Genomic DNA, 26,044 nt, shown 5'->3' on the forward strand with positions numbered 1-26,044 from the left:
AGAGTGTCAGATGCTGTCAATCGTGTTTCCACATTTACAAAGAACTGCTACATCTAGTGGTGTGCTCTGTTCTCTAGCAGATTTTTAATGTTGATTGAGGTGGTGTGTACACTTTGGTCTGAATGAAAACCTAGTATATTTCTACAAGGATCAGTCTATTAGCACTGCTTCCTTTCTAATTTCATTTTTATTTATGGGAGAGAGAACATCTAGCCGCTGAAAACAAACTCCAGACTCATGTGTCACAATGCACATCTAACTTATGTGAGTTCTGAGGAATTGAACCTGGGTCCTTGGACTTTGCAGGCAAGCACTTTAACCACTAAGCCCTATCTCCAGCCCTACTTCATTCTTTTGGCACAAAAGCTGAGGCCCTTAGTAAAGGAGGCCTCAATGGTTCTTTTTCCATGCATGATAGTCATTAATGTCCTTCAGCCCCTTGGTAGCTTATGGATGCCAAACACCACACTGCAGATTGCTGCTTACCTGAAAAACCATGGGTTGCAACACAGATCACTTATCTTATGCTTGTCTGTGTTTTCACTAAAGCAGCACTAGGCACTGGTATCATGTCAAGGATGCTCAGATAATGCTTAAAGCGAATTGAAGCACCAGAGTTGTCCAGAGAATATGAAGAGCCTGTTTTCCAAGGGTCCTGTCATATCCTGATGGGAGCAATGCTACAGACAGTCCTGTGTTTGATTTTGGTGACCCAGATGGTCCATGATTCTGCTTACTACACAATGATTATGCAGAGATTTTTAGTGGTATCTCCTTATATTATAGCAAGTAGGTGCTCTGTAGGTGACCTAACCCAGAACATGTAAAAGATAAACACATAATTCTAAGCTAAAAATATTTATTAAATACTCAGATGGACTGTCTTTGTTCAGTTTAATTGAAAATTAGTTCAAGGAGAAATGCTTTAAAATTTGATCCTAGAACAAGAAAGCTAGACTTATCCCTTGAAATATCACCCCCTCCTTGGGCTTTTTTTTTGTTGTTGTTTATTTTTATTTATTTGAGAGCAACAGACACAAAGAGGAAGAGGCAGATAGAGAGAGAGAGAGAATGGATGCGCCAGGGCCTCCAGTCACTGCCAACGAACTCCAGACACATGCGCCTCCTTATGCATCTGGCTAACATGGGTCCTGGGGAATCAAGCCTCGAACCGGGGTCCTTAGGCTTCTCAGGCAAGCGCTTAACCGCTAAGCCATCTCTCCAGTCCCTCCTTAGGCCTTTTGTTAAACCATAAAATGTAAGACAAAATGTTACTAATACTTTTAATGTCATGTAGCAGGCAAAATACCACCATAAATGTTTATTTATTTGTTTGTATTTATGCATGTATGGCATGCCAGGTTCTCTTATTGCTGTAAACAAATGCCAGAAACATGTGTCACTTTTTCTATCTGGCTTTATGTGGGTGCGAGGGAATTGAATCCTGGGCTAGCAAACCTTGCAAGCAGACACCTTTAAATCACTGAGCCATCTCCCCATTTCACCACCAAATGTTTCTGACATAATTTGCCTATTTAATGTTCTCTAAATGATATAAATTCCAGAAATATCATATCTTCAATAAAGAAAAAATGTGAAAGCCCTTGTTTAAAAATATCCCTTTATGGATATTATACATAAAAATATTAACATGTTCACAAAGTTAGAGTTTAGGTAATTCTGATAGTCAGTCATTTCTTTTAATAACTGCTAAATTCCATCTAAACCAATATAATGTTCAGAAGACTTCAGAAAGACACATGATGAGATGATTGAAATTAGAAGAGGGACAACTGAATATTCACCAAATTGTTTCCCAAGAGTAATAACCTCTGCTTATCCATGAGTAGAACTTTGAGAATTCTGGAGTAGGAAAGGGCCAGTGAGGCACAGACAGATGATGGCTTGCCTGGTCTGCGGTAACCTGGCTTGTAGACCCAGGTCTTCTGAGATGTCGGCCTATGGGTTTTCCACAGTAACCAAGAACTCCCAATGATTTCATTGTTATTAAACATGGTATGATCACCAGAACATTTTATGCATATGTGCATAATAAAGAGGACATATATTGTATGTCTATAGTTTATGACAGTTGAGAAACTGGAAGCAACTGAAATGTTCTTTGGAAGGACAAAAGATCAAATGGGGCATATCCATCTTATGCAATAACATGCTAAAGTAAATAAATTCCTGCTCTATGCATGAATATGTATTGGATTTATGGAGGGAACAAAAACTGTCCACAGAATAGTCTGATACACTAAATAAGAAATTGGAAGTCATCCACACAAAGCATCCTTATGTGCAAATATGCATTCTGCTGCACAACTTCTTACCCTCCTTGGTGGGTCTTCCTAGTTCAAAGAGGCTATGAAGAATATGAAGAGAAGTTATATTTATTACTACAAGAGAAAAATCTCATGCTTCTCAAAATCACTTGCCTTTACATACAATTTCTTCCAAATCTTGAGTGGTTGGTGTCAATTTCCTCACGCAGGGCCTGTTAATAAAAGTTATATGTACTTCCTCTCTCTGATCATTAATTGCTTTCATTTGGGAAAGAGAACACCCAGGACAGCTTGAAGAAGAATTTTTTTTCCCCTCTTGAATTAGAGGATCCTTCATTAATAAGTTACACAAAAAGGAAATCTGCTTCAGTATATTTTCTGTATTCAATTAGGTAATTATAATGTAATTTGCTTCTTTGTGCTGGGGATGTACTAGCTAGAATTATTACTGTTAGAGGGTGCTTTGGTGGCTGTCTGACAGACTCTTATTTCACAGATGGCTCAAGGAAGGAAAATTACTTCCTCAAGATACACAGCTACTACTAGCAGGCCAGCCTGGATTCGGACCCAGGCTGCTGACCAGGGCTTTGCACACTGCACAGCACATTGGTTCTCGTGCACGGCAGACTGCATCCTCGCACTGCCTCATACCACAAGATGAATTAACTAGCCCAGTGATGAAAACAAAAGAAGAAAGCAGCTCACCCCACCCCCCCAAAAAAATTACAGCGTCAAATCAATTTGCCAAATACTTTCTTGCCTTTTAATTGGTTCTGTGGAAATTGATCTGTGTATCGTTAACATAAGTCATGGGCTTTGCTTTATGTCTACATGTATGAACTTGAAGCCCACTTCAGGTGTATGTGTGCGTGTATGTGAAGTCTGAAGATTTTAATAATAATTTAATAATAATATGTTGGAAAAGCTTCCTGCTGCCCTTCTGCTTCTCCATCTGGAAAAAAATAATACTTATTACATAATGGATATAAGAGCATTAACACTCTGGACCCAGTGGGCTATTTAAGTACTGAGAGTACTATCATTGTTCTACATGAAATGTGCAAGACATAAATCTGGAGATGTTGCTGTACAATGGGAAAATCTTTCACATCGCTTGGCACGAATTCCCTTTGGGAATGTTTTCACCAATGAAATCCTCCACTCCTAGGGTGGGGGGTGGGATGAGGGGCGTACTGTTGACCATTTTCACTTTTTTCTTGAACCATTATTAGTCATTAAAACAAGTATCAACAGCCTAAAATGAAGAGTTTTCAGCATTTTCATCCTGTAAAATACGTTTTCCGCCTGAACCCTTGGTTGGAATAGTACCAAATATCTCTGTACATATAATTAGTAACAGAATAATAAAAAAGTCTGTCTTCAATTCTGTTATGTTGTCCTTCTACATACAGTTCTACCCTTTGTAAATTACTGCCCATATATATGTTAAAATTAGTAAAAGGAATTTTTAAAACTGCAAAACAATAAAAATTTTGATCTCAGGTCATAATTATGAAACTACCATTATTTCTCATTATGACCTAACCATGTACTTGGCCCAGCTAACATGTTTTTATTCTCTTCATGTAGTAACACAATAAAAATGAACACCCTAGGAAATTACTTCTTTCTAATGTACTTCCAGAATGAGGTCTTGGGCTTTTTTAGGTTGTGTGTTTATTTGCTCTCCCCTGAAACCCCTCCCCACCACAGCCAAAGGATGCCATTTTCTTATTTTGCCTTAAAAACCATTAAATCATGACTCCTAATCTTTCCAGATAGTGTTTAGTTGAACCATTTTGACTCAAGCCAGGTTTTAGGAAGACTGAAAAGAATCTGAGGTGTGATGGGAGGGAGGTGAGCAACTCCAGCAGTTGAGCTCTAGCCTACAGAGGATTCTCTTCATTGTGTTGGAGTCTGTTTTTGCGTTGCTGTGAACTACTGCTGCCAACTTCCACCCCAGAGATGGCTATATTTCAGAGATGAATGAAATGATACTTGTAAACAAGTTTATAATCATTACTAAAGCTTACCAAACAATTTAAGCTCTTTAGAAACACACATCCACTATTATAATTAATTGCCTATTGTTTATTTAATTACAACCTATAAAAGAGATATGAAGCCTTTAAAATGCAATTTATAAAACTTCTAAACTTAATTAAATTGGATTTCATGATGCTTATTTTGTTTTCCCAAGTTTCAGGTGTCAATTTTTTTCTCCCTAGAGATTCTGGTGAAATTCCACCATGGAGGACTGTTCCAATACACTGTTTAGAAATCACTAATATTTTTCTTTAAAGTTGACAACTGCCCACTCTGGGATCCAGATGCTCTATGAGCAGTGTGAAGAATCTGTTCTGTACTGCACACGTGGCCTTCTCAAGGGCTCTCTCCCAGGGATGAATAATTCTGCTTCAGTTACAGACGGTTCAAACTTGACTTGAAAATCATAAACATACTACCTTGTAGCTTATGGCTATTTCAAGTTTATAAAAGTTCATTCACATCTATCATATTGTTCTCTCAAAATTAGTTCTGTAAAGGGAGAATAGTATCACACCAAGAAACTGCCAGGCTTTGCCAGCTTAGTGCTTAGTTCTATGAAAGCTTTAGGTAATAGTACAATGAACTTAGAATTTCTCCGGGAAGTCATAAATGGAAATGGAGGCAGTGAGGGAGGTAGCATATGTCTCGTTATTGAGGGGGAGACTTGGGATGCACAGAGCAGTCTATGACCTCATAAGTGGACGATTATGAGGTCATAAAAACTCAAGGGCTTGGAGTTGGGACCTGGTCTCCATGACACCCAGCTAGCGCTTGAGATTGTCATCTGCTCGGTGGATGCTTCTGACATGGACCCCATCATTACAACTTGGGTGGCAGACTCACTGGAGACCTGGTTTTACTCGGCTTAGGGAAGGTCAATGAAGGCACCCAGACTGATGGTGGCGAAGGGGGAGCAGGGACCAGGTCTTCTGATGCCAGCTCAGTGCCTCCAGACCATCTTAAATAAATAATCCCTGACAGTTTTGGAATCTGTTATCTGCTTCTTTCGCCTTGGGTCTGGACGATGGAGGTCGTTTGTGGTCAGGCTACTCTCTTCAAAAAATAATAAATAACTAAAAAATATTTTTTCAAAAAGATAGAGAAGGGCTGGAAAATGTTTGCTGTCACCCGAGAGGGCCGGATTCTCTTGCCTCACCACCATTTATGCAAAGGGCGTCGTCCACAGCCCAGCAAGGACAGGTTCCCTGTCTCCCACGTGGAAACCGGGTCCCTCCCTACTTCAGGCGTCCTGCAGGGCCTGGGAACCGTCATGTCTGCGGCGGGGGTCTCCGCACATCCGCAGGGCCCGGGCCAGGCTAGGCCGCAGAGCTCCATCATCCACCGCGACGCCGGGACGCCGCAGCCACTGAGCGCCGCAAGCCGCGCGGGCCCGTCGCCTGGGCAACCAGGGAGGTGCTGACCCCTGACCCCGCAGGCCCCGCCCCTCGCGTAACCGAGCCCAACATGGAGCCGGCCAACCCGGAAGTGCCGCGGCGGCCGCCGCCGCCGCCACCCGCCCGGCGCTAGGAGTCCCGCGCGCCCACCGCCCCGCGGCTCGGGTCCCCTTAGCGTCCCGTCGGCGGCCGCCGCCGGGGGTGGGGGAGGACGCGTCCCCTCGCCCGGGGTCCCGCACCACCTTCCGGGAGGAGGAGCCGAGGCGACGGGGCGCGGGAGGAGGAGGAGGCGGGAGAGGTTGGCGACAGGGAGCGAGGCCGCTCGAGCCGCCGCCGGCGGTTCGTATTACCGGGGTCGGAGGAGGAGGAGCCGGGCCGGGCCCGAGGACCCAGCGGGGCGGGCGGAGGCTCGCGGAAGGAGGGAGGCCGGGCGTGGAGAGGCGGGTGGGGCCGTCCTCCGTCCTCCGCAGCCCGCGGCGGCGCCGGCTGGCCGGGCCTCCCCCTGCGCGCCCGCAGGCCCCGGAGCCGCCCCGGCTCGTCCCCGCGGCCGGGCGGCGGACACTCGAGGCGCACGGGGGTCCGCGCGGAGGCCTGGACGGCGCGGCCAGGTGATGTGGGCTCCGGTGCTGCTCCCGACGACAGGGACCCCCCGAGCGGCCGTGTCCCCGGGCTGTCCCCCGTGAGGCCAGATCTGGATGTCACCGAGGGAAGTGAGGCAGCTCCGAGTCGGCCTGGCTCGGTGGTGACACGTCCTTTAGGATGCAGTGATTTAAGGGACTTGGGCTCTCCCTGCGGGACGGGCGCTGCCTGCTTTGGTGAACTGGGTGCAGAGAAACAAACAAACAAACAAACAAAAAACCCCCAAACGACAACAACAACAAAAAAGGACAGGATGATGCTGTCCGAACAAGCCCAAAAGTGGTTTCCAACCCACGTGCAGGTCACAGTGCTCCAAGCCAAAGATCTGAAGCCGAAAGGCAAAAGTGGCACCAATGACACATACACCATAATTCAGCTGGGCAAGGAAAAGTACTCCACCTCTGTGGCCGAGAAAACCCTCGATCCAGTCTGGAAGGAAGAGGCCTCCTTTGAGCTGCCTGGGTTGCTCATGCAGGGGAACCCTGAGAAATACATTCTTTTCCTCATAGTTATGCACAGGTCCCTGGTGGGGCTGGATAAGTTTTTAGGGCAGGTGGCAATCAATCTCAATGACATCTTTGAGGACAAACAAAGAAGGAAAACCGAGTAAGTTATGTAATTTTATTTTGAATTTTGCGCTTGAAAATTGTGTACTTGAGGCATTGGTGTTTGAATTGAAATATCCAGTTTTAAGCTCTCCTGCATGGCTGAGGTAAAAATAGCCCTTGTGATGAAACATTTTGTTGAGTGATTGATTGATGCTCCATTATTTGCTCCTTTCAGTTTGAGGTAAACATCTGTTAAATAATGGAATATTTTACACTGGATTTTAAGAAAATTAGTACTTTTTATAAGAGGTCTGCAGCCCAGTGATGATTCTCTAAAACCAATATAGCTATAAGTTATGTTCTTCCACTAACATGACAATTTTCAATGAAATGGAAAGTCAGAAGGTGAAACATGCCAACATAATGTTTCTGTTTATGTTGAATTCTGTGACTGTCAAAACATAAATTCCCAAATTTAAAACTCGGTGTTTTCAGCATTATAAACACGGTTGGTCTTTATTTTGGCTCCACCATTTTTCAGGGTCAGTACATCATGATAGAGTAAAAAGCTGTTTAAAGAAGAAAAAAGTTTTGAAGGTATGCACCAACATCTTGAGTCTTGAACTCCCTAACATTTTCCTTTGAATTTGCAATACAGTGGAGCCATTGTTTACCAAAGAATTAGTTCTGCAGAGTTAGTATGTTTAGACTATATTAACTGCTGTAAGATTGGAAACACTGATTAAATTCTTGTGATGAAGTGATTTAACGACTTCCTTCAATGAAAACATGGCTTTTCAAGTATGACTTTCAAGCTTGAGTTGTATTTAATTTAAGAGCTCATAATGCAAATTAACACTAGGATGTTATGTCCTTATTTGAAAAAAAAAATTAGCACGGTTTCAAGGTAGATTTACTCAACCTTCTCTTTAACCTTCATTTTTCCTATTCTTCGACAACATTAAGATCACTGGAATTTATGGGAGAAGAATGGGTAGACCTTATAAGAGGACTTGCTTTCCAAAGAGCTGTGGCATCTCTTACAGTTCTAACTGAAATTTATATGCCCTTTAGAAAACTGTTTTTTACAATGATAATTTAAGTTCGTGTTAATTTCTTATACATCAGTCTGTTGCTTTTATTCTGTAACTGTATGCCAGCTGACTTCTCTGAATCGAAGTTTTTTTTTTGAATCATCTGAAGATTTAGTATATGTAGAGTAAAAGGATAGAGCTAAGAAATAATAGGATTACAAGAAGATAAAAATGGTAAATATTTAAACTAATTGAGGTGATCAAAATAATTTTAAAATAGGAGACCCCCCCTTTTTTTTTAAAGTACGTGCACATTTATTGGTGAGTTTTAAAAACGAAATTTCTGATACACAAGAGATGGCACTCACTTGCTCTAAAGTGTTCCTCATAAAAGTTAACATGAAAAACTGAATGATAATCAAATAATTTGTTCCACACTGTCAGTTTGGGGCAACTTAGTCTGTGTTATGTAAAGTCTTGAATACACCTTTAATTATATTGCAACTTCAAATTTCTTATTGTACTTCTGGCAGTCTTACTAGTTACTGATATGCTGCAGGCCTCTGAGACATCAATTTTCCAAATTTAAGTAGGTCCAAGTGTGAGCCCAAAGATTCTGAGGTCGAAATACCCTTTTAAATTTTCCGTCTTTGGCAGCGTCACAGTTACAATGAATTTGGCCATTAACAATAGTCTAATATCGCAGTCTTTATATAAAATTGATTAGAACTTTTGGAGGGGAAATGCTTTGAAATTTTATCGACGAGGCTTGTGATGTTATTGCATACAAAGGGATTTTCATATGTTATTAAACCCTTCACATTTTCTTTTTGTGACTAAGTGGGGACTACCCATTTGATGAGGTATCTTTATTGGTAATATTTCTAGATTTTTAATATATTTAATAGCTTCCTTTTCCAGCACAGCTGTCCATGTGGCACAGTAAGAGACTTGAGCCACCAGTGCAGTAAAGAAAGGTATTTAATATTCTGCACATTGCTAAACCTTGTCAGCATATTCCCAAGTGCTTTTCAGAAGACTGGAATGAGTGATGAAGGCTAACAGCTGACTTAGACGTCCCACGAAACTACTGGGTGTGACACTTTTTACTTTCTGACACTGAAAATGACACATATTTACATCTTCCAGTTTTGTTATGGAAGGCAAAAAAGTGTCATACTTAAACAATTATTTTTACTTGTTTTTGTACTTTGAAATTTTTTTCTTTCTTTTAAGAAGGGGTAAAGAATATGAGCCAGACTCTGAGTGGAAAGAGAACTTCTATATGTCCTCCACTTTAATAGATGTCTGGGTTGGTTCTGGCATGAGATTGAAGGAAATTATACAGTGTTTAATAATAGAATGGGAAAATCATTGATACTATTATGTAATATCCATTGATAATTTTTTTTTAACAACTGAAGTAGGTGGTGGCGATTTTTTTTTTTTTTTTCAATGCTCATGAAAAGTAATAACAATCAGGGTTCCTAGATTTAGGAATGACTCACACATACTCAGATTTTAGGACTTTTTGTCGGAGTCTTTGCTGTGTACCTGCCTCCTGGCCTCTGGCCCCCTTACCGCCAGTCTTGTCCCATTTCTGACCACACAGCACCTTGGAATTGCATTGCTTGGGAATCGTTCCCACATGTGTGGTGGTTTTTGAACATGGACCTGTGCCCACTGAAAATTGAACAGAGGCCATAGACTGTTTAAATCTAGCACTCCAGAGGTGAAAAAGAATCAGCATTAATCCAGTAAGCCCTAAATGCCATGTCTTCACTTTATCTCTTTGAAGCCTGGGAAAACAAACCCTATTTCAGGAAGGATTCTTCAAGGTCTCATTAAGACTTCCCTCTTTTCTGTCAGTTTCAAAACAAAGCAGCTAAAGTTACTTGTAAGCCCCACCTTTTAAATTAGTGTGTTTGTTAGAGTTCATTTTTTTGGGGGGGTGCGGGGAGCAAGATGGGAAATCTGCTATATTTACAATCTGATGTTCACATGCATTGCTTATTCTTTAAAGCTTGCTTAGGTATTAGAATTCCCAACTAAAATCAAAACAATAAAAAACACAAATGCACAGAGTTGTAGCTTGGTGAGGTTAAGAACATGGTTCTAGAAATGAAAAATGAGTGGTCACTTATTTAGTGCAAGGCATACTGTCTTCAGAGAGTGTGTACTACAGCATTATAAAGTTCCCCGCTTCGGCTGGCATGTCTCCCAATGAAATACAGCGTTCTGTAACGGATGGTCACCATGTGGTGCCCTTATTAACACATGGGCTCCAGCAAGTGAGGAGGACCGCATATTTTCCTGTGGATAATACTTATCAGTCCTACATGTTCTCCTGATAACTTCAGTCTGACATTGGGAAATAGGATGCTGTACTCTGTGCCTCAGTTTCCTCATGTCTGAAGTCAGGACGTTAAAACAGATGATTTTATTTGCTCTTGCTTCTGAAATTCTTCAGTTTTGACCACATCATCCCTGTCATTTTGGAAGTGATTGCTATATGTTCACAGGTTTGCCTTGTTATACACATGAAAATCCCACATGTAAGCTTTTGCTTGTTTAGGGGTACATTACTTGCAAGGGGTGGTTACCTGTTTTCTGTATCACCACAAGTAGAAAGTATCTCTGTGATATCAAAAACTTTTATCTTTCCTCCCCATTGAAAATGGCTCTGGTTTCTAGAACCGTGCCTTTATGATTAGGTGTCTAGCCATGCTTCTTTTCCAGGCATTCTGAGAGGTCCCTTTTGTGTTGGTCAAGATTCTCTAGCCCACACTTCATTGCTGTTCTTTCTTATTCCTACTGTTTCCACAGCTTTCTCCATTTACTTTATGTAAAAGATTTTTTGTTTTTACATTAGGGTCTCAGATTAATGCTTTCTGTTATAGAATATTCTGTCCTAAGGAACTACTTGTCCTGATACCTGCACAGCCTCAGTTCATTGAATCATGCCCGTTCAAGTTGAGAAAGCAGTCCCTTGAAATCTCATATCCTTTCCCCAATATATATATAGATATAGATATACACATGTTTCGATCTATAGACACACACACATACACTGCCAGTCCTCTGTCCTTTCTGTATGCCAGACATCTACTTGATGTCGAATAAGTTGAGTCATCTCTTGCCATATCTTGTTGATAACAGTGAGAAGAACTAATTGTATCAGATTGCTTTGTAGCTACGAGAATTTGTTGCACTCTGCTTGAGTTCTATTTAAATTATAGCTTGCCTTCAGGAATGGAGATCATGCTTCATTGCTAAGTAATGTGAAAACATCGAAGAAACACTTTTCCAGAGTTGATCTTTGCAGTGTTTTGGCTGTTCGCCCAGTAGAATAGCCACTTATTACCAATGACTGGAGAATTTCTCATGGATAAAAAATACTGTAAACAAAATCCAAGTAAACCACACTTCTCCTGAGTATCACTTAAAATTGGTGTTTTGATGCAGTGAAGTGACTTGGCTACATTTATGAAGGACTTGTTACTCAGTGTCACGACGGTAGCCATAGTGAATGGAGCAGAGTCAAACTGAAAGCATTTTGAACTTAATTTCTTTGAAAAGGCACAGAATAGTTTGTTACTTCTTAACATTTTACTCATTTTACATATTCAGAAAAGGCTTAGATTCTTTCTATTACTGATATTAAATGACATTTGCAGTTTTAATGATTAGCGAACTATGAAGTGGTCTCCATTAACAGAATTCTTTTATATACTTTAATTTAAGTAATATTTTGGTGATCACCATTGTTAGACATGGTATCATGGTTAGGTACCAATGTGAGACCATAAAATAATGATCACCATTATTAGTCATTTTAGGGTACTCCGAAATAATTTTATAAATGACAAATTCTTTCAAAGTTTTTACCCCAATATTTTTGAATGTTAAAAAATGTCTCTAGGCCATTACTAACAATTATCCAATTATGGAAACACATTAGCTACTGCTGATTAGAAGTTTTGATTATGAATGATTTTCAAGTTATATCTAAAATATTTTCAAAATGATTTTCAAGTTATATCTAAAATATTTTCCTACTCTCCAATGATCTGTGCCTCCTGCAGAGGTCACATCACAGAAACTGACTAGTCTGTAGGCAGTGAGTGACACCAGAGAGCTTCTCCTGGGGTACTTAGCTTGCTTGTCTTCCCGTGTTGTGGCTTTACATTAAAAGCTGTTTGTCTGGAGCAGAACTTGCCATCTTCATTGTGTTACAATATGTTTTTCTTCTCTTTAAGGTGGTTTAGATTAGAATCCAAACAAGGAAAAAGAGTCAAAAGCAGAGGTGAGATCAAGGTCAGTATCCAATTTATGAGGAACAACATGACCGCAAGCATGTTTGACTTATCCATGAAGGACAAAGCGCGATCTCCTTTTGCAAAGTTCAAAGATAAGATGAAAGGTAGAAAAAACGACGGGACCTTTTCGGATACATCTTCTGCAATCATTCCAAGTACTCACGTGCCCGATGCCAATACTGAATTTTCAAGTGGTGAGATGCAGATGAAGTCCAAACCAAAAAAGCCTTTTCTTTTGGGTCCTCAGCGACTCTCGTCTGCGCATTCAATGTCTGACTTGACTGGGCCGCACATATCTTCTGAGAAACTGAAGTCTGGGGCCATTGGTCAGACACATCTTCTCAGTCGCCAGATAGATCCTTTTGGAGCCGTTCGTGAAAGTGGTAAGTGGTACCTCGTTTCCACCTTATCTTCAGCTGCCTTGGTGGCCCTCTTAGTTTGTATAGATTACCTTCTTTTAAGTTAGAAAGTATCTGTTCATTAAGTGTGACTGAACACCCCCTGGGCCCCAGATTGAGACACTGAGTATAGGCAGTCTGCCTGTGTTTACACCTCTGGTGACGGTGAAGTGAACCCACATGGCCTACCACCTTTCTTCACTGCCATCCCCCTGTCGTAGAAGCCTGGAGCATAAGTGATATACCCTTTCCTTCTAGTGTCCCTGCAAAAAAGTTCTGTGTTCAGAACAAAGTAAGCTTAATTCTAACAGTGGAAGATTATAGAATTCCCACATTATCATGCCAGCAGATCCTCTGGTTTTGACGTTGTACTGTTTTATATGTGTTTCTGAGCCGGGTCATTTACTCATTATCTTGCATATGCTGGTTTATTTTTAGCCTTAATGCTTCAGAGTGCTGTACCTTACTGCTGGAAGGCTGTTTTCCTTGCCTGCTTGGAAGGTTAATACCCTTAGCTAATTGCTGTCATTCTAAAAACAGAGTATGGACACAGAACGTGTCAAATAGGGGGATGGCATGTGTCACCAATCACATAGTAATGATAAAATTGTTTGTAGGAAGTCTCAAGTCTCCACACAGAAGAACATTAAGCTTTGATACTTCCAAAATGAACCAGCCTGACAGGATTGTGGATGAAGGTGAACCCTCTTTTGGAAGACAGAATGACCCATTTGCAAATGTGACTGCTTCATTACCCCAAAAATTTGCAACACTGCCAAGGAAAAAAAATCCATTTGAAGAAAGCAGTGAATCATGGGACAGCAGCATGAATTTATTTTCAAAGTCAATTGAAGTAAGGAAAGAAAATAAAAGAGAAAAAAGGGAAAAAGTGAGCCTATTTGAAAGAGTGACTGGAAAGAATAGCAGAAGATCTGACAGACTTAACAATGGGGGATCTGATAGTCCCAGTGACTTGAAATCACCTAATGCATTTAGTGAAAGCCGTCAGGACTATTTTGATTATGAGTCAACCAATCCGTTTACAACTAAATTCAGGGCTCCCACTATAATGCCATCTTCAAGGTAAGCTTCTTGTGGAGACACTTGTGCCATTTGGGAAAAATTTATACTTGAAAATAGCAAATATTACTTTTTAATGCACAAATATTTCAAATTCCATTTTTACTTGAAAAGATTATACTTCTTAATTCATTATAGAGTCAAGCAATGTTACATACATACTTGAACTGAAAATTTTACCTTGGAAGGACAAAAGGTTCTCTGTTCTCTACCCTGGTCTATTCCCACTTGTGGGGACCAGAAACTCACCACAGCTTTTGGGGACAGCAGCAAGGTTTTTGATGAGAACTGGTTAGAATGCATAACCCATGGTAATGATTCAAGCCAGGCATGTTTTTCTAGGTGTTTTCAGGGATTAATTCATGAGCTATCTGGATAGCATTATAAGATAGGAACAGCCAAGTGTTATTTAGCAAATACTGGCTGAAGTATTAATGGTTTCATAATAGATGTTAACTGTGCTTATCAAATGGCTAAATAGAAATAGTTTTTATTTTTGAAGGTTTACTCAGTTTATTCAGCGACCCTTGTGAGCACTGTATACCAAAGGGACTTTTATGATGACTTATAGGAATAATATTATGGTAATGATTAGACATTTTATGACTGATTTCTTCAGTTATGGGTGTTCTGGTACTTATACCTTTAGTCAAAGTTGGAACTATATGCATCTTTCTACAGTTGTGAATTTTAACCGAACTAACTGGTGGTGGAGCTGATTAAGGAGCCTGAAGAAAAGACTTGGGTGAACTTCATAAAATTTTAACTAATTATGGAGGATTGTGGTAGAATGTTTGCCATGTGATGGAAGTTTTTCCTCCTGTCATAATATACAGTGAAAGTAGTGAATGGGATTGATTTGGTAATGTGAATCTATACAAACCCCAGCATCTACGTCTTTGAAGCAAAGGAGATGATCCCTAATTGGAGTATTCCATAAGGATCGATAATACACGAAGTACATAGATACCGCCAGGCCCCAAGTAAGGAGTCATATGGTGTCTGCTAGAGGTTGAACATGCTTAATCAGAAACCTGATACTTTTCTGTAAGAATACTAGTGTAAATATTAATGTTTTCATTTCAGATGCAACTCTTTTGAGTTTCAAATTTTGGAACTTTTCAAAATTTAGATTTTTGGATTAGAAATACCTAGCATGTAAAGTTTATACAAATCATATTCTGAAATCTGGAAAAATGGAATCTGAAGCAGTGTGGGTCTCACGGTTTGGGTACAGGCGAGGTGACTGCTGTTCCATTTTGTCCGCACTCAGTACTTTGTTTGGCGCCCTCACAAGCAGCACATAGGACACCAGTGCCAGGTTTGCGGGCTTGGCTCTCTCACCTCTTGCGTGCTTGTTGTCAGTGATGGGCTAAGAAACTTGTGCCCAGCATTTGTGAAGGGAAGTGTGCATTTCTTTTACTTTTTAAAATCATTAAATAGGTATTTGCTGTGATTTGAAAAATTGTTGACAAAATTCATGTATGTATGTTATGTGCTTTGTTCATAATCCCCTCCTGTTACTGTGTCTTATCTATGCCTCCCCATCCCCTTCTACAGAACCCCTCTTCTTTCCAATTCATCCCTCTTCTGCTTTGATGTCTTTTGTTCTTTTTTGGAATGTTGATGGGGCCGATGTTATGCAGGTAATGACCGTCACTGTGAGGTTATGAATACAGTGGCCACTTCATGTCCAGAAGACAACATTTCAGAGACTTCTCTCCATCCTCTGCCACTTTCATTCTTCTCATCACCTCTTCTGCCTTGTTCCCTGAACCTTGAGGGGAGTGATAGAGATGGCTGTTTTGCGCTGAGTACTCTTACAGCACTTTGACAAACTTGAGTCTCCTCAGTAGTCACCATCAACTACGAGAAGAGCCCTCTCTGACCACAGGTGAGAGCAGGGTTAGTCTGTGGTAGTGTACCCACTTAGTCAAACAGTAGTGGCTTCTCTCCTGGGACCTGGGACCTTCCCAGGCATAGAGGGTTAAGTAGGTATTTTCTGTGATTTTTAGGTACTGCTATTCAGCTTTTTAACAGACAACTTCAGAGAAATGAGTTTTTGTCATTGTATGGTATCAGTATTTCATTGCTGAGTCCCTAGTCTTGATCTGCTCATCTGTACTGTGTTGGTGTTCATCCATTGTTCCCTAGACATTTCATCAAACCCTAAGCAGCTAGTGTAGATAGGAATGTATTTGCCCTCTCCCTCTTTACTTTCTTCTTTGGGCAGAAGATTGTTGAAAATAACTATCTAAGATAACGTAGAGAGAGGCTGAGGGGTTTATGTAATTTTAAAGTAGTCTTCAGTCTTTAATCATCCTGTAGTTTGGCTGTGTATGTGCCCTGTCATGGGTTTTCATGGAATGTAGCCTTTGGGTAGAGTGAGGTTTTATTTTGGGCTATTTCAGTATTCATGCTCTTTCTATCAAAATTAGAGCTGTATTATGTATGATATGATTGTGAGTGTGTGACAATAGTTCTTGAGACTTTGTGAGGTACAGGCTGTCCATTCTTGGAAAGCTGCTGTCTTGTGTCACAGGCCATCTTTGTGGTCAACCTCAAAAATCATTTGCAGTCAAGGGAGCTCTCATTAATGGTGTACAAAGATCTGAATATTAATAGAGATATGAAAGAGTTTATATTTTCAGCCAACAGTTTCTCAGGTAGGCTTGGGAGGATACTACTAAGATAGTGTTGTTTTTACACAAGTATTTGATATTCTTGTCCCCCACCCCCAAATTCATCCCTCAGTTGTGTGGGACATTTACAAGAGCTCATATTAGCACCAGGCGATGCTTTTGAAGCTGTGGACTGTCAGTACTAAGAAGTGGGGTAGGAATTATTTTTCCAGTATGTTAAATAAACCTCTTTTATAGATCGCTGTGACCAGTGTTTGTGAGAATACGTATCTAAGTCTGGAGCCGTGAATTACATCTTGTTTTGGTGGGTGCTGGTACACCTGTGATCGTAGGAACTCAGGAAGTACATTTTTGTTACTCTAGTCCAAGGGAAAAAAGTATGTGATTAAAACATCCTGGAAGATCTTTCTTATGCCTGTTCCTCATCTTAATTGTATTAAGGAACACTGTTTTGTAGAAGTTGGACTATTTTGTTTTTGTGTATGTAACATCTTATTCCTCATCTTGGAATTGCTCCTCTATCTGTGGGAATTGGCAGAAGTCAGTTGGGAGGCTTATGCTGGGGTGGCTTCAACAGAGCAGGCACTTTGAACCCTTTTTTCTGAGGTAACTACTTCCCTGGCCTTCCTCCTAGTGTGCACTGCTTTGAAACCTTTCCCCCCTCTGCTGTGGGAAAGTAGTAAGTTCCTGAGCTGCAGCTTTTTCTGGCATGGTCTTAACATCCCATAGGAACATCCCATTGTTCTCTAGTAGCTTAAGTACTTGAGGTGGGGCCTGCCTTGCCGGCATTCTTTTGCCTTTAATCTCCAGCAGGAGGCTCAAAGGCAGTGCATGTCATATAGTACATGTTAGACAGATCAGTGTCCTAAATGTTACTTTTATTCTGCCTGTCTCCTGCTCCTAGCCCACTGTGAGCTGTGAAGACCTTTCTCCTGGAAGACAGATGTATGTACTTTCCATGAAAATTGTTTAAACTCTGTAAGAGTAGCCAGGTGTGGTGGCACAAACCAGTAGGAAGGTTGAAGATTAAAAGTTCATGGCCAGCCTATGCAACTTAGTAGGACCCTGTATCAAAATTGAAAAAAAATTTTTTTTTACAGGTGGGTATGTGGCTCAATGGTAGAACACCTGCCTAATGTGTGCAAAGCCCTGAGTTCAGTACTCAGTACTGAAAATTAATGAGGTTTTAAATGATCATTAAAATTTAATATTTTCTAACATTAAAAACATTGCTGGTGTAAGAGGTCGACTAGGGTAGCTTACAACTGTAATAAAGAACTGCAGATCTCAGAAGGTACTTCATGGAGGAAGGGAGGTGAAGAGTGGGTGCTGTGCTTCCTGCGGTCACACAGCTCCATGGTCTTGGGAGCCAGGCTTGTGACTTGGTTACTGCCACCATTTGTTCCTTGGCCTCCCTGGTCCTGGCAGCAGAAGAGAGGAGATAACCAAAGGTGGCATTTTTTTTTAACTTTTTGTTTTATTTTTACTTATTTATTTGAGAGCAACAGACAGAGAGAGAAAGAGGCAGATAGAGAGAATGTGCACACCACAGCTTCCAACCGCTGCAAATGAACTCTAGACGTGTGCGCCCCCTTGTGCATCTGGCTAACGTGGGTCCTGGGGAATTGGGCCTCGAACCGGGGTCCTTAGGTTTCACAAGCAAGTGCTTAACCACTAAGCCATTTCTCCAGCCCCAGGTGGCATATTTTTATGTGCCAGGCCTGGAGTAGAGAGATAGGTCCCCTTGGCCAGAGTATTTATGTCCCACACCCACTACAACCAATTAAGCAGTGGGGTTTGGCTGTCTCCAGAAGGATTGAGTTAGTATATAGCAGCACATTGCCCTGGCTGGCATCATAGCTTTTGTCTAAAAACCTGGGTGTTACCTAACACTGGCATCTGCAGGTCTCCCCTTCTCATGAGCTGGAATTCTTGTTTGGAAGAAAATGTCAGCTTATTTTTGGTATTGTGTTTCAAGGTTGCTGCTACTCTTGCTTTTCACTATAAAAATCACAAGAAGAGCCAGGTGTGGTGGCGCACACCTTTAATCCCAGCACTCGGGAGGCAGAGGTAGGAGGATCACGGTGAGTTAGAGGCCACCCTGAGACTACATAGTGAATTCCAGGTCAGCCTGGGCTAGAGCAAGACCCTACCTTGAAAAAAAACAAAACAAAATCCAAAACAACAACAACAAACAATCATAGGAGGTTAGTACCATCAGTAACAACAGTTAGGATTTGTCAGCAGACTTCCCCATTCATTTGTTGTGTGGTTTTGCCCATAGTTTGGGAAGAGTTCTCTTTTTTGTATCAGAATATCATTATTCTAAAAACAAATATGCCTGTATGTTTTTATAACATTTAAAAAGAATTCATTTACAATAAATATTTTTTAACAAATTATAAGTAATTTTAAAAGTAGAAATGGATAGATGTGTTCACCAAATCAGTATTGTTTTAAGGACAGGGTCTCACTGGATTCTAGGATGGGCTGATTTGAGCTCCTTCTGCCTCAGCCTCCCAAGTACTGAAATTACACCTGATGTCACTACCCTGGCTGCTTTTTGTTCTTTCTTCTTCTGCAGTGGGACATAATTTAGTGCCAGAGACATGCCTAACCCATGGCCCAGGACAGCTGTGAATGTCAAACACAAAACCATGAACTTACTTAAAAGGTCATGAGAGAGGGTTTTTTTTTTTTTTAACTTTCATTTTTATGACTTAGCTGTGTGGTTCTCTAGTGTGCACTGTGCAGGTGATGATGCTGTGTTGCGGTGGGCAGACAGCTTGGCAGCCCTTCCCGACAGAGCCTTTTATGCAGTGCTGTCCATCGCCCACATTGGCTCTTCTAACACACCTGGACTGGGCAGGGCTCTTGGGCCACATCTGGCTAGCTGCCTCTCTCTGTAAGTGGAGCACAGCCACCCTCAGCCATGTGTGGCAGTTTGTGCTGTGGAGTTAAAGAGGGTGTCAGCGAACATGTGACCTGTGGAGGCAGTGTCTTGCTTATATACCCAGGCTGGCCACACACAATGAAAAGAAACCTTGTGTATGCTTTTCTAAGGTGCTATATAGTATCCCTGAAAAAATTCAGACCTCCACCTAGTTAATTCATATGGAGAAAATTGCTCATAGGGGACAAGCCCATTGCTCTTCTCACTTTTGATTTTGAGAAAGGGTCTTGCTAAATTGCTGACACTGACCTTGAACACACTCTGTAGACTAGGCTAGCCTTTAGCTTGTGATCCTCCTGCCTCAGCCTCTGGATTAGCTGGGATTAGAGACCTGTGTCCCCAGGCCTGGGGCTCTGAACTTTTACAACCATCAGTAATATAAGCCTTTGTGTGATGAGCTAGTGCAGTAACCAGAGAGAAAGAGCTAATGGGGCACTTTGGTTTTGTCTAGTGATCATGGGTCTGTGTCAAGAGCAGAGCATACCTTTCTTCACACTTCCCAGCTCACTATAGCTGAGAGGACCAGCAGTGTATTCTGCCTTGCTCTTGAGTGACTTACTGTGAACCTACCATCGCGTTCTTGGAAGTTTTGATTTTCTTAACATCTATACTTTTTATTGTATTTGTCATCCAAGAGCCTGACCCTTCTTAGCTGATGAAATTAGGCCAAATATTTTTGAGGAAAGTATGACAATTGTATCTAAAATGTAGAAGTTATATTTGTCCCTAAGAGTTTCTGATTTTGCATTACAGTACAGGGTTTATTTTATTTTATTTTATTTTTGAGGTAGGGTGTAGAATTCACTGTAGTCACATGATGGCCTCAAACTCACAGCTATTCTCCTACCTCTGCTTCCGGAGTGCTGGGATTAAAGGTGTGTACACCAGCATGTTCCGACAAAAGTACATCTTTTGCTTTAGAGATCAGGTTTATCCCTGTTCCTCCCTCTTTTTTTCCCTCCTTAACTATTCATTTCCTTCTGTGATTGTGCCATTCCTTTTTAGACACTACAAAAAATTAGTTACTCAGTATGTATTTAAGTAAGTTTTTAATTTTCATAAAATAAAAAAATCACCATAGGCTTATAAGTAAACAGCCATTAATACTGTGAAGTTGTGTAATAAGTCCATAAGAATGGACTTGTTAATGTAGGGTTCCATTTTTATTTGAAAATAGTATAGCAAGCAAATGGTCTAAAGAAAAAGACCCTGTTCATAGTTAAAGCCTCAGTTATGTCCCATACTGACATTTTTTCCTTGAATGAGTTTAAAGCTGTCCTTGGCATCATAAATCTTGCAATGAATGAGGTTTATTTTAATAACAATATTTACTTTTTTGTTCATATGTGTCTGAAGATAACTTGCCTGTTATTCTCCTAGAGCTGAAAACCTGCAGTCTCATTTCTACGATGTAAACACAAACTTTTGAGATGCTTTTTAGAGCCCTGAATCCTTTCGCATTCATTGGTGGGACATTTCCAGTGTAACCGTGACTGGGAATGGGGAAGATGTGAGGTGATTAGTTCCCGCAGCACTAACTAGAACTTCTGTGTGTGACTCCTCAGAGACTACCTGAAACTTTTTTACCCTTTGTCACCCTAATACTCATTATAATAGGTCTCATTAATTGGCACATCTCCCATTGGGTTAATTTGCAGATACCCTCCATGCTGTCCTTTGGCTAACTCACTAATGCAAAGTGATATTTATAGTCTTCAAAATTGAAAACAGAAAGAGCTCTGTAACAAAAGAGGCAAACTTTGCTAAGTTTTCTTTCTTTGAGACAAGAGATTGAGATAAAGAGATAAGAGAGAGAAGGAAGAAAACAACCCCAAAAGCCCATAAAACTACTGTAGGCTAATAAACTGATGTGAAAATTTCTCAATTTACAGCACTTGACAGGTGCTAAAAGAAAAGCATCTTTAATTTTAATGTGTTGTTAGGACCTCTTTAGAGAGACTGTACAAGTTATTAACAAGGTCCTCTGAGACAGGAGACGGGTAATTAACAAGACCTATGGAGATATAGTTTAGGTAATTAACGAGCTCTTAGGCACTGGACACAGGATAACACATAGCGAGTCTGATAGTTAAAGAGAACAGGTTGGTATGAGGTGATCAAATGCAAGATAGAGTGTGTAAGTCCTCTGGAGGGCTCTGATAGGAAAGTATTAAGATTATATTTAAGTGACCCCAGCATGTTAATCTTTATAAATCAATATGTAAGCTTTTTGGTTTATGGTTTAAGAATTGAAGAGAATTCTTCCTTTGTAAAACTAAGAATATGAGAAGCTGAGATGTACTTGAGTGATCTTTGTCAATGGCCATTCACGAGCTGTATTTTGAGGAAAATACATTGGAAGCCCAAAAATTTTATGATTCCCAGTCATTTTAAACATTGATTGTTGAGTGTTTTTCAGTGACGGCCTGTTGCCTAAAATTGCATATTCTAGACCAACCTTGCTGTCTTGACCAGGATTTCACTCAGTGAAGAGACTTCCTTGGGGTCTGTTTGGTTTTGACATAGCCTGAGTTCCTCTAGTCAGTTCTCTGTACCTTCACGTTTGAGAATCTATATTCCCAGTTGCAAATGTGTGGTCTAGTTTATTTCCTGTGTGTAACTTCAGTATTGCTATCTTTAGTTTTGGTTTAGAAAACTCCCACCTTCAGTAAGCATTTATTATGAACATGTCTTACACTAAAGGAAAGAGTAGGAAGAGTCTCCCCTCCTTGAGCATTTCTTACTGTTCACATGGTCTCTTGCCTCCTTGTGGCTCTTCCAGGCCCTCAGGGAAGAGGATGTTTTTTGCATTATAATTCTAATAATCAAATTATATTTTCAGTATTTTTCTCAACACTTACTGTCTTCAATGAAATCAGATTACATATATATCCTTCTTTTTGAGCTTACAGGACAGGGTGTGTAAATATTAGGTCCATGCTAATATTATATCAAGGTAAGGCGTGAGCATTGTGTCAGTGCTGGGGAATCCCATGCAGTTGTATTTTTTAAGTTGGACTGTGATGACATCAAATTACTTAGTTTAGGGCCCACTTGGAGTGCCTGTGGATACAAGATGGGGAGAAGGATAAGGACATGAGTCAGGGAAATTGTTGGGAGGGTTGTGTTTATTGAGGGCTTGCATTTGGCAGTGAGGGAGCCACTCTGAAGTGCTTCTGCCATTATTCTGCTTTTAGTTGGGTGGGACAGTGGTGGGTAAATGCCAAAGGAAAATAAATGCAACTGTTAAATGATGGGTCTTAAATTTGACAGAAATAGAGCATCTTGAAAAACTGCTTTATTTATAACAGAGTGTGAGGTCTCAGTCTGAGTCTGACTTAGGGCCACAGTCTTGTTCAGGGATTTCAGGTTTTTATTTTTGTGTTTTTCATGAGGTGTTACCTTGTCTGTTTCGGTTTCTTTTTAGAGAATGAGACTAGCAAGTTGGTATAAACACAGTAACAATTCTTAGAAATTTGTTGTCTAACACTGCAATAAGCTTTGGCTTCTTTAAACACAAGAATGCAAATTTCAGCAACTTTGAGCGTGTTTCACAGTTAGTACTGCTTCAAAACAGAGGTTTTGGTTTTTCCAGATCTTGCCACTCTTGGGCTCCTGTTAGCTTGCTACAGGCTAGGAAGCCTGTACCTCTTACAGCCTTGGCCCTGACCTCAGTGCAGCCTCCCTTCAAGGCCCTGTTTCTGTACTTAGGACATTGCCAACTGGGCCCCTGTGACCACAGTTCCTGGGGTTACATTGATGACAATAATATTTTGCCTTTTGAATACAGGTGGTGTTTCTGCGTATTTAATCTATGGTAGTTACATTGTAGCCAGTGTGTTTTAGATAGCTACTGGTGACTGAACTTGAGCTGTTAATTTGATAATGAAGCTGTTTTTCTTATCAGCATCTAATCTCTTTGTAACTAGGATCTAGGATTTGACATGTGTCCTTAAACGTTTTAAGGATGAATTCTTCCTCCTTGAATTACTGTAGAGTGTATACTATTATATAACTATAAATACATTATGTGTAAAATAATGTTCTATGTGTATTATGTACTCAAGTTTAGAACTCTTTCTGATAAAAGAGCTAATGCCCTTGAATAGCAGTTACTTGAATCAGCTTGGTCTTCTTAAAGCTCCAGCTGCCAGTTTTTCTCTGGTTTAACAAGCATGTGTAAAGCTCACTGAGACTGAGAGTGGAGGTTTGCAGGGATGATTACAAAGCTAGTTGTAGCCCCTCACCTAAGAAATGACCAGTCAGCATGCAGACTAAAGTGCGCTCAGCAGAGGTCTGTGCAGTTTGCCATGGAAAGGTCACAGAGGAAGAAGGTCATTGTCCTGAAAACTGGGAGATGTCTTCAGTGGAGAGGTCTTTCAGCTTGATCTTGGGCACTGAACATGGACTCTGTATGTTTTTAAATGAGCTGTAAGATGCCTCTGTTTTAGTAAGTAGCAAGAAAACTTATTTAAAAAGTGGTTAGTGAGCCAGGCGTTGGATGCACACCTGTAATCCCAGCACTCTGGAGATCGAGGCAGGAAGACCATGAGTTTGGGGCCAGCCTGCGCTAGATAGGGAGATCCTCTTGTATTGGAAAAATAAATGTGGGTGGATACATTTTGAAGGGTTAGTTTATAAATTGTGGCTAAACGCGATCATATCATTATGTCTAAGCAATTTCACTGTTTCTTTTCTGGCTGGACTTAGGTAGTTGTATTCTGTGTCTGTCATTCCCTGCCTCGTAGGTTCCTGAGGAAGTATGTTTGCTGCTGTAGGCTACCAAGGAGCCAATTAACGAGTGCCCTGCAGCAGCTTGCATTAAGTATAATGAACTCTTTGTTACAGAGTCTGGTATGGGGATGGGGTGCTCAAGTGAATCACATATTTTGTTTGTCACAGGCATATGATGTGTTTGTTTCTTACAAAATTTTCATCTTCAAAGAAATCAGTTGTCCAAAATTATTAAAAATGAAAGTCATACTGAACATGATTTAAGTTTTGATTCAGAATTTTATTTGATTTATGTCTTCAGTGCAGGATTCCTCGTGTAACATGAAAATCTGAATTACTAATTGAGTATTTTGAAGGAGCATAGGAGTGGTATGAAGAGTGTATTGTATGTAAGGAGTCAGCAGTTTGAGTGTCTGGAGGACCTTGGAGGACCTTGCTCGTTGGCTCTTTGGAGCCTCATCCTTTCTCTGTAATGTGGGGATGGAAGCCTGGTAGAGAAGGGGTGAAATATGTGTGACACCTCAAGTGGAGGAGTGATGCTGGACACGGCGTTCCTGGAGACAGTGGTTATGCCTATGACCTCACTACACGGTTTCCAGGTGACACTGGCCAATCACTTTAGTGGATTGGTTGGAATGCTGTAGGAAATAGGTGTCCTCAACTTGAAAAATACCTTCTGTGAGTTTCTTCAAGAAGGCAGTTCAGACCATCATAGTAGGAAGGATACACTGTGTGTTTATAACAGGGATCATTTCAGAGTCCCTTGGGAAGGACCCCACATTAGCCTTAGGAATTCCACAGTAGCATAGCAGACCCTTACTAGGGTCTGAGGCTGATCTCTCTCCCTTCTTATAAAGCACTTTGTCTTCTTGGTTTTTCATGGAATATCAGACACTAATAGTAGTTTCAGGACTTAAGGTTCTTTGATATATGTAAATTAACATTTATTGTGTTTCAGTGTTATGCCATTTTGTACTTTTAGAAAATATTTCTCCCTTAACAGAAAAAAATATGTAACCACAATTTTGAGTATAAGTATGCTTGGATAGTCATCAAGTTATTTATGGAATTATATCTTTTTCATTTGTACAAATGAGTAGGATCTTAAAATGTCATTTTCTTGGGCTGTCTAGTAGATGGTGTATATGGGGTGGCATGCTTTTTTCAGGCTTGATAGAGGAGGGGAACTTTGCCTTTTCTTAGTTACATGTTGCTCTTCTTCCCTGTATCAGAATCCTCTGGATACCTGATGTCAAGTCTGGCTCTCAGTACCACAGGTGGGTACAAAGTACCCAAGTCATTGCCCTAGTATGTGATGCAGTTGGTAGGTGCTGCTGGAGACAAAAGTAGTAAGAGGTTAGGCCAGGCATGGCATGGTGGTGGACACATGTAATTTCAGCTTTCAGGATGAGGAAATAGGAGATCATGAGTTCAAGGCCAGCTTGAGCTTATATGCCTAAGACCCTGTGTCAGACAGCAACAACAAAACTTCAGGTCACACAGGTGGGCTTAGGCAGTCTGAGCATCATGGTAGGGGTAGAATGAATAGTCTTAAATGATAAGTATGTGAAAAAAAAAAGAGCTTTTATAGATGGGAAAAAAATGAATACTTTAAAGGGCTTTTAGGGACCCAGCATGTCTAAAAATGTTAAAGGTTAGAGGTAGGTAGAAGTTAGACAACTTTCCAGAAACTAGATGTGCAGAATAATGAACTCATACCTGGTCCCCTAGTAGATATGAGGAGTTTGCCATGTGTAAGGAATGTGGTGAAATACATTTACTGGAGTGCTCAGAAGACCAGCATTGCTCTCCTGTGTACAACCTGGGCTGAGTAGGAAAAGACATGAACTCCAAGGTGTCAGTGAGGTTGCATTCCAAGTGAGATTTTAGTCAAGACAGAAACTTCTATAGAATAACATAGTTTTGATTTTAAAACTTCCTTGCCTTCAAGTAAGTGGGAAAACTA

At 40.7% G+C, this 26,044-nt stretch overlaps 1 protein-coding gene across 3 annotated transcripts in view; it reads left to right on the forward strand.

The window, feature by feature from the left end:
• Window positions 1-6,316: 6,316 nt before the first annotated feature.
• The window catches only part of Rab11fip2 (RAB11 family interacting protein 2), a 37,286-nt gene continuing 17,558 nt past the window's right edge, over window positions 6,317-26,044 (forward strand). Inside the window, exons 1-3 of one of the 3 annotated variants that reach the window (XM_045154170.1) lie at window positions 6,317-6,976; window positions 12,212-12,654; window positions 13,287-13,752. In XM_045154170.1, the coding sequence (XP_045010105.1) occupies window positions 6,624-6,976; window positions 12,212-12,654; window positions 13,287-13,752 (1,262 nt within the window). In that variant the 5' untranslated portion in view covers window positions 6,317-6,623. The remainder of the gene's footprint in view (window positions 6,977-12,211; window positions 12,655-13,286; window positions 13,753-26,044) is intronic. The other 2 variants (XM_045154172.1, XM_004659215.2) reach the window with 2 other exon arrangements.

This window comes from Jaculus jaculus, chromosome 1 (assembly GCF_020740685.1).
Source record: "Jaculus jaculus isolate mJacJac1 chromosome 1, mJacJac1.mat.Y.cur, whole genome shotgun sequence".
Classification (NCBI taxonomy): domain Eukaryota; kingdom Metazoa; phylum Chordata; class Mammalia; order Rodentia; family Dipodidae; genus Jaculus; species Jaculus jaculus.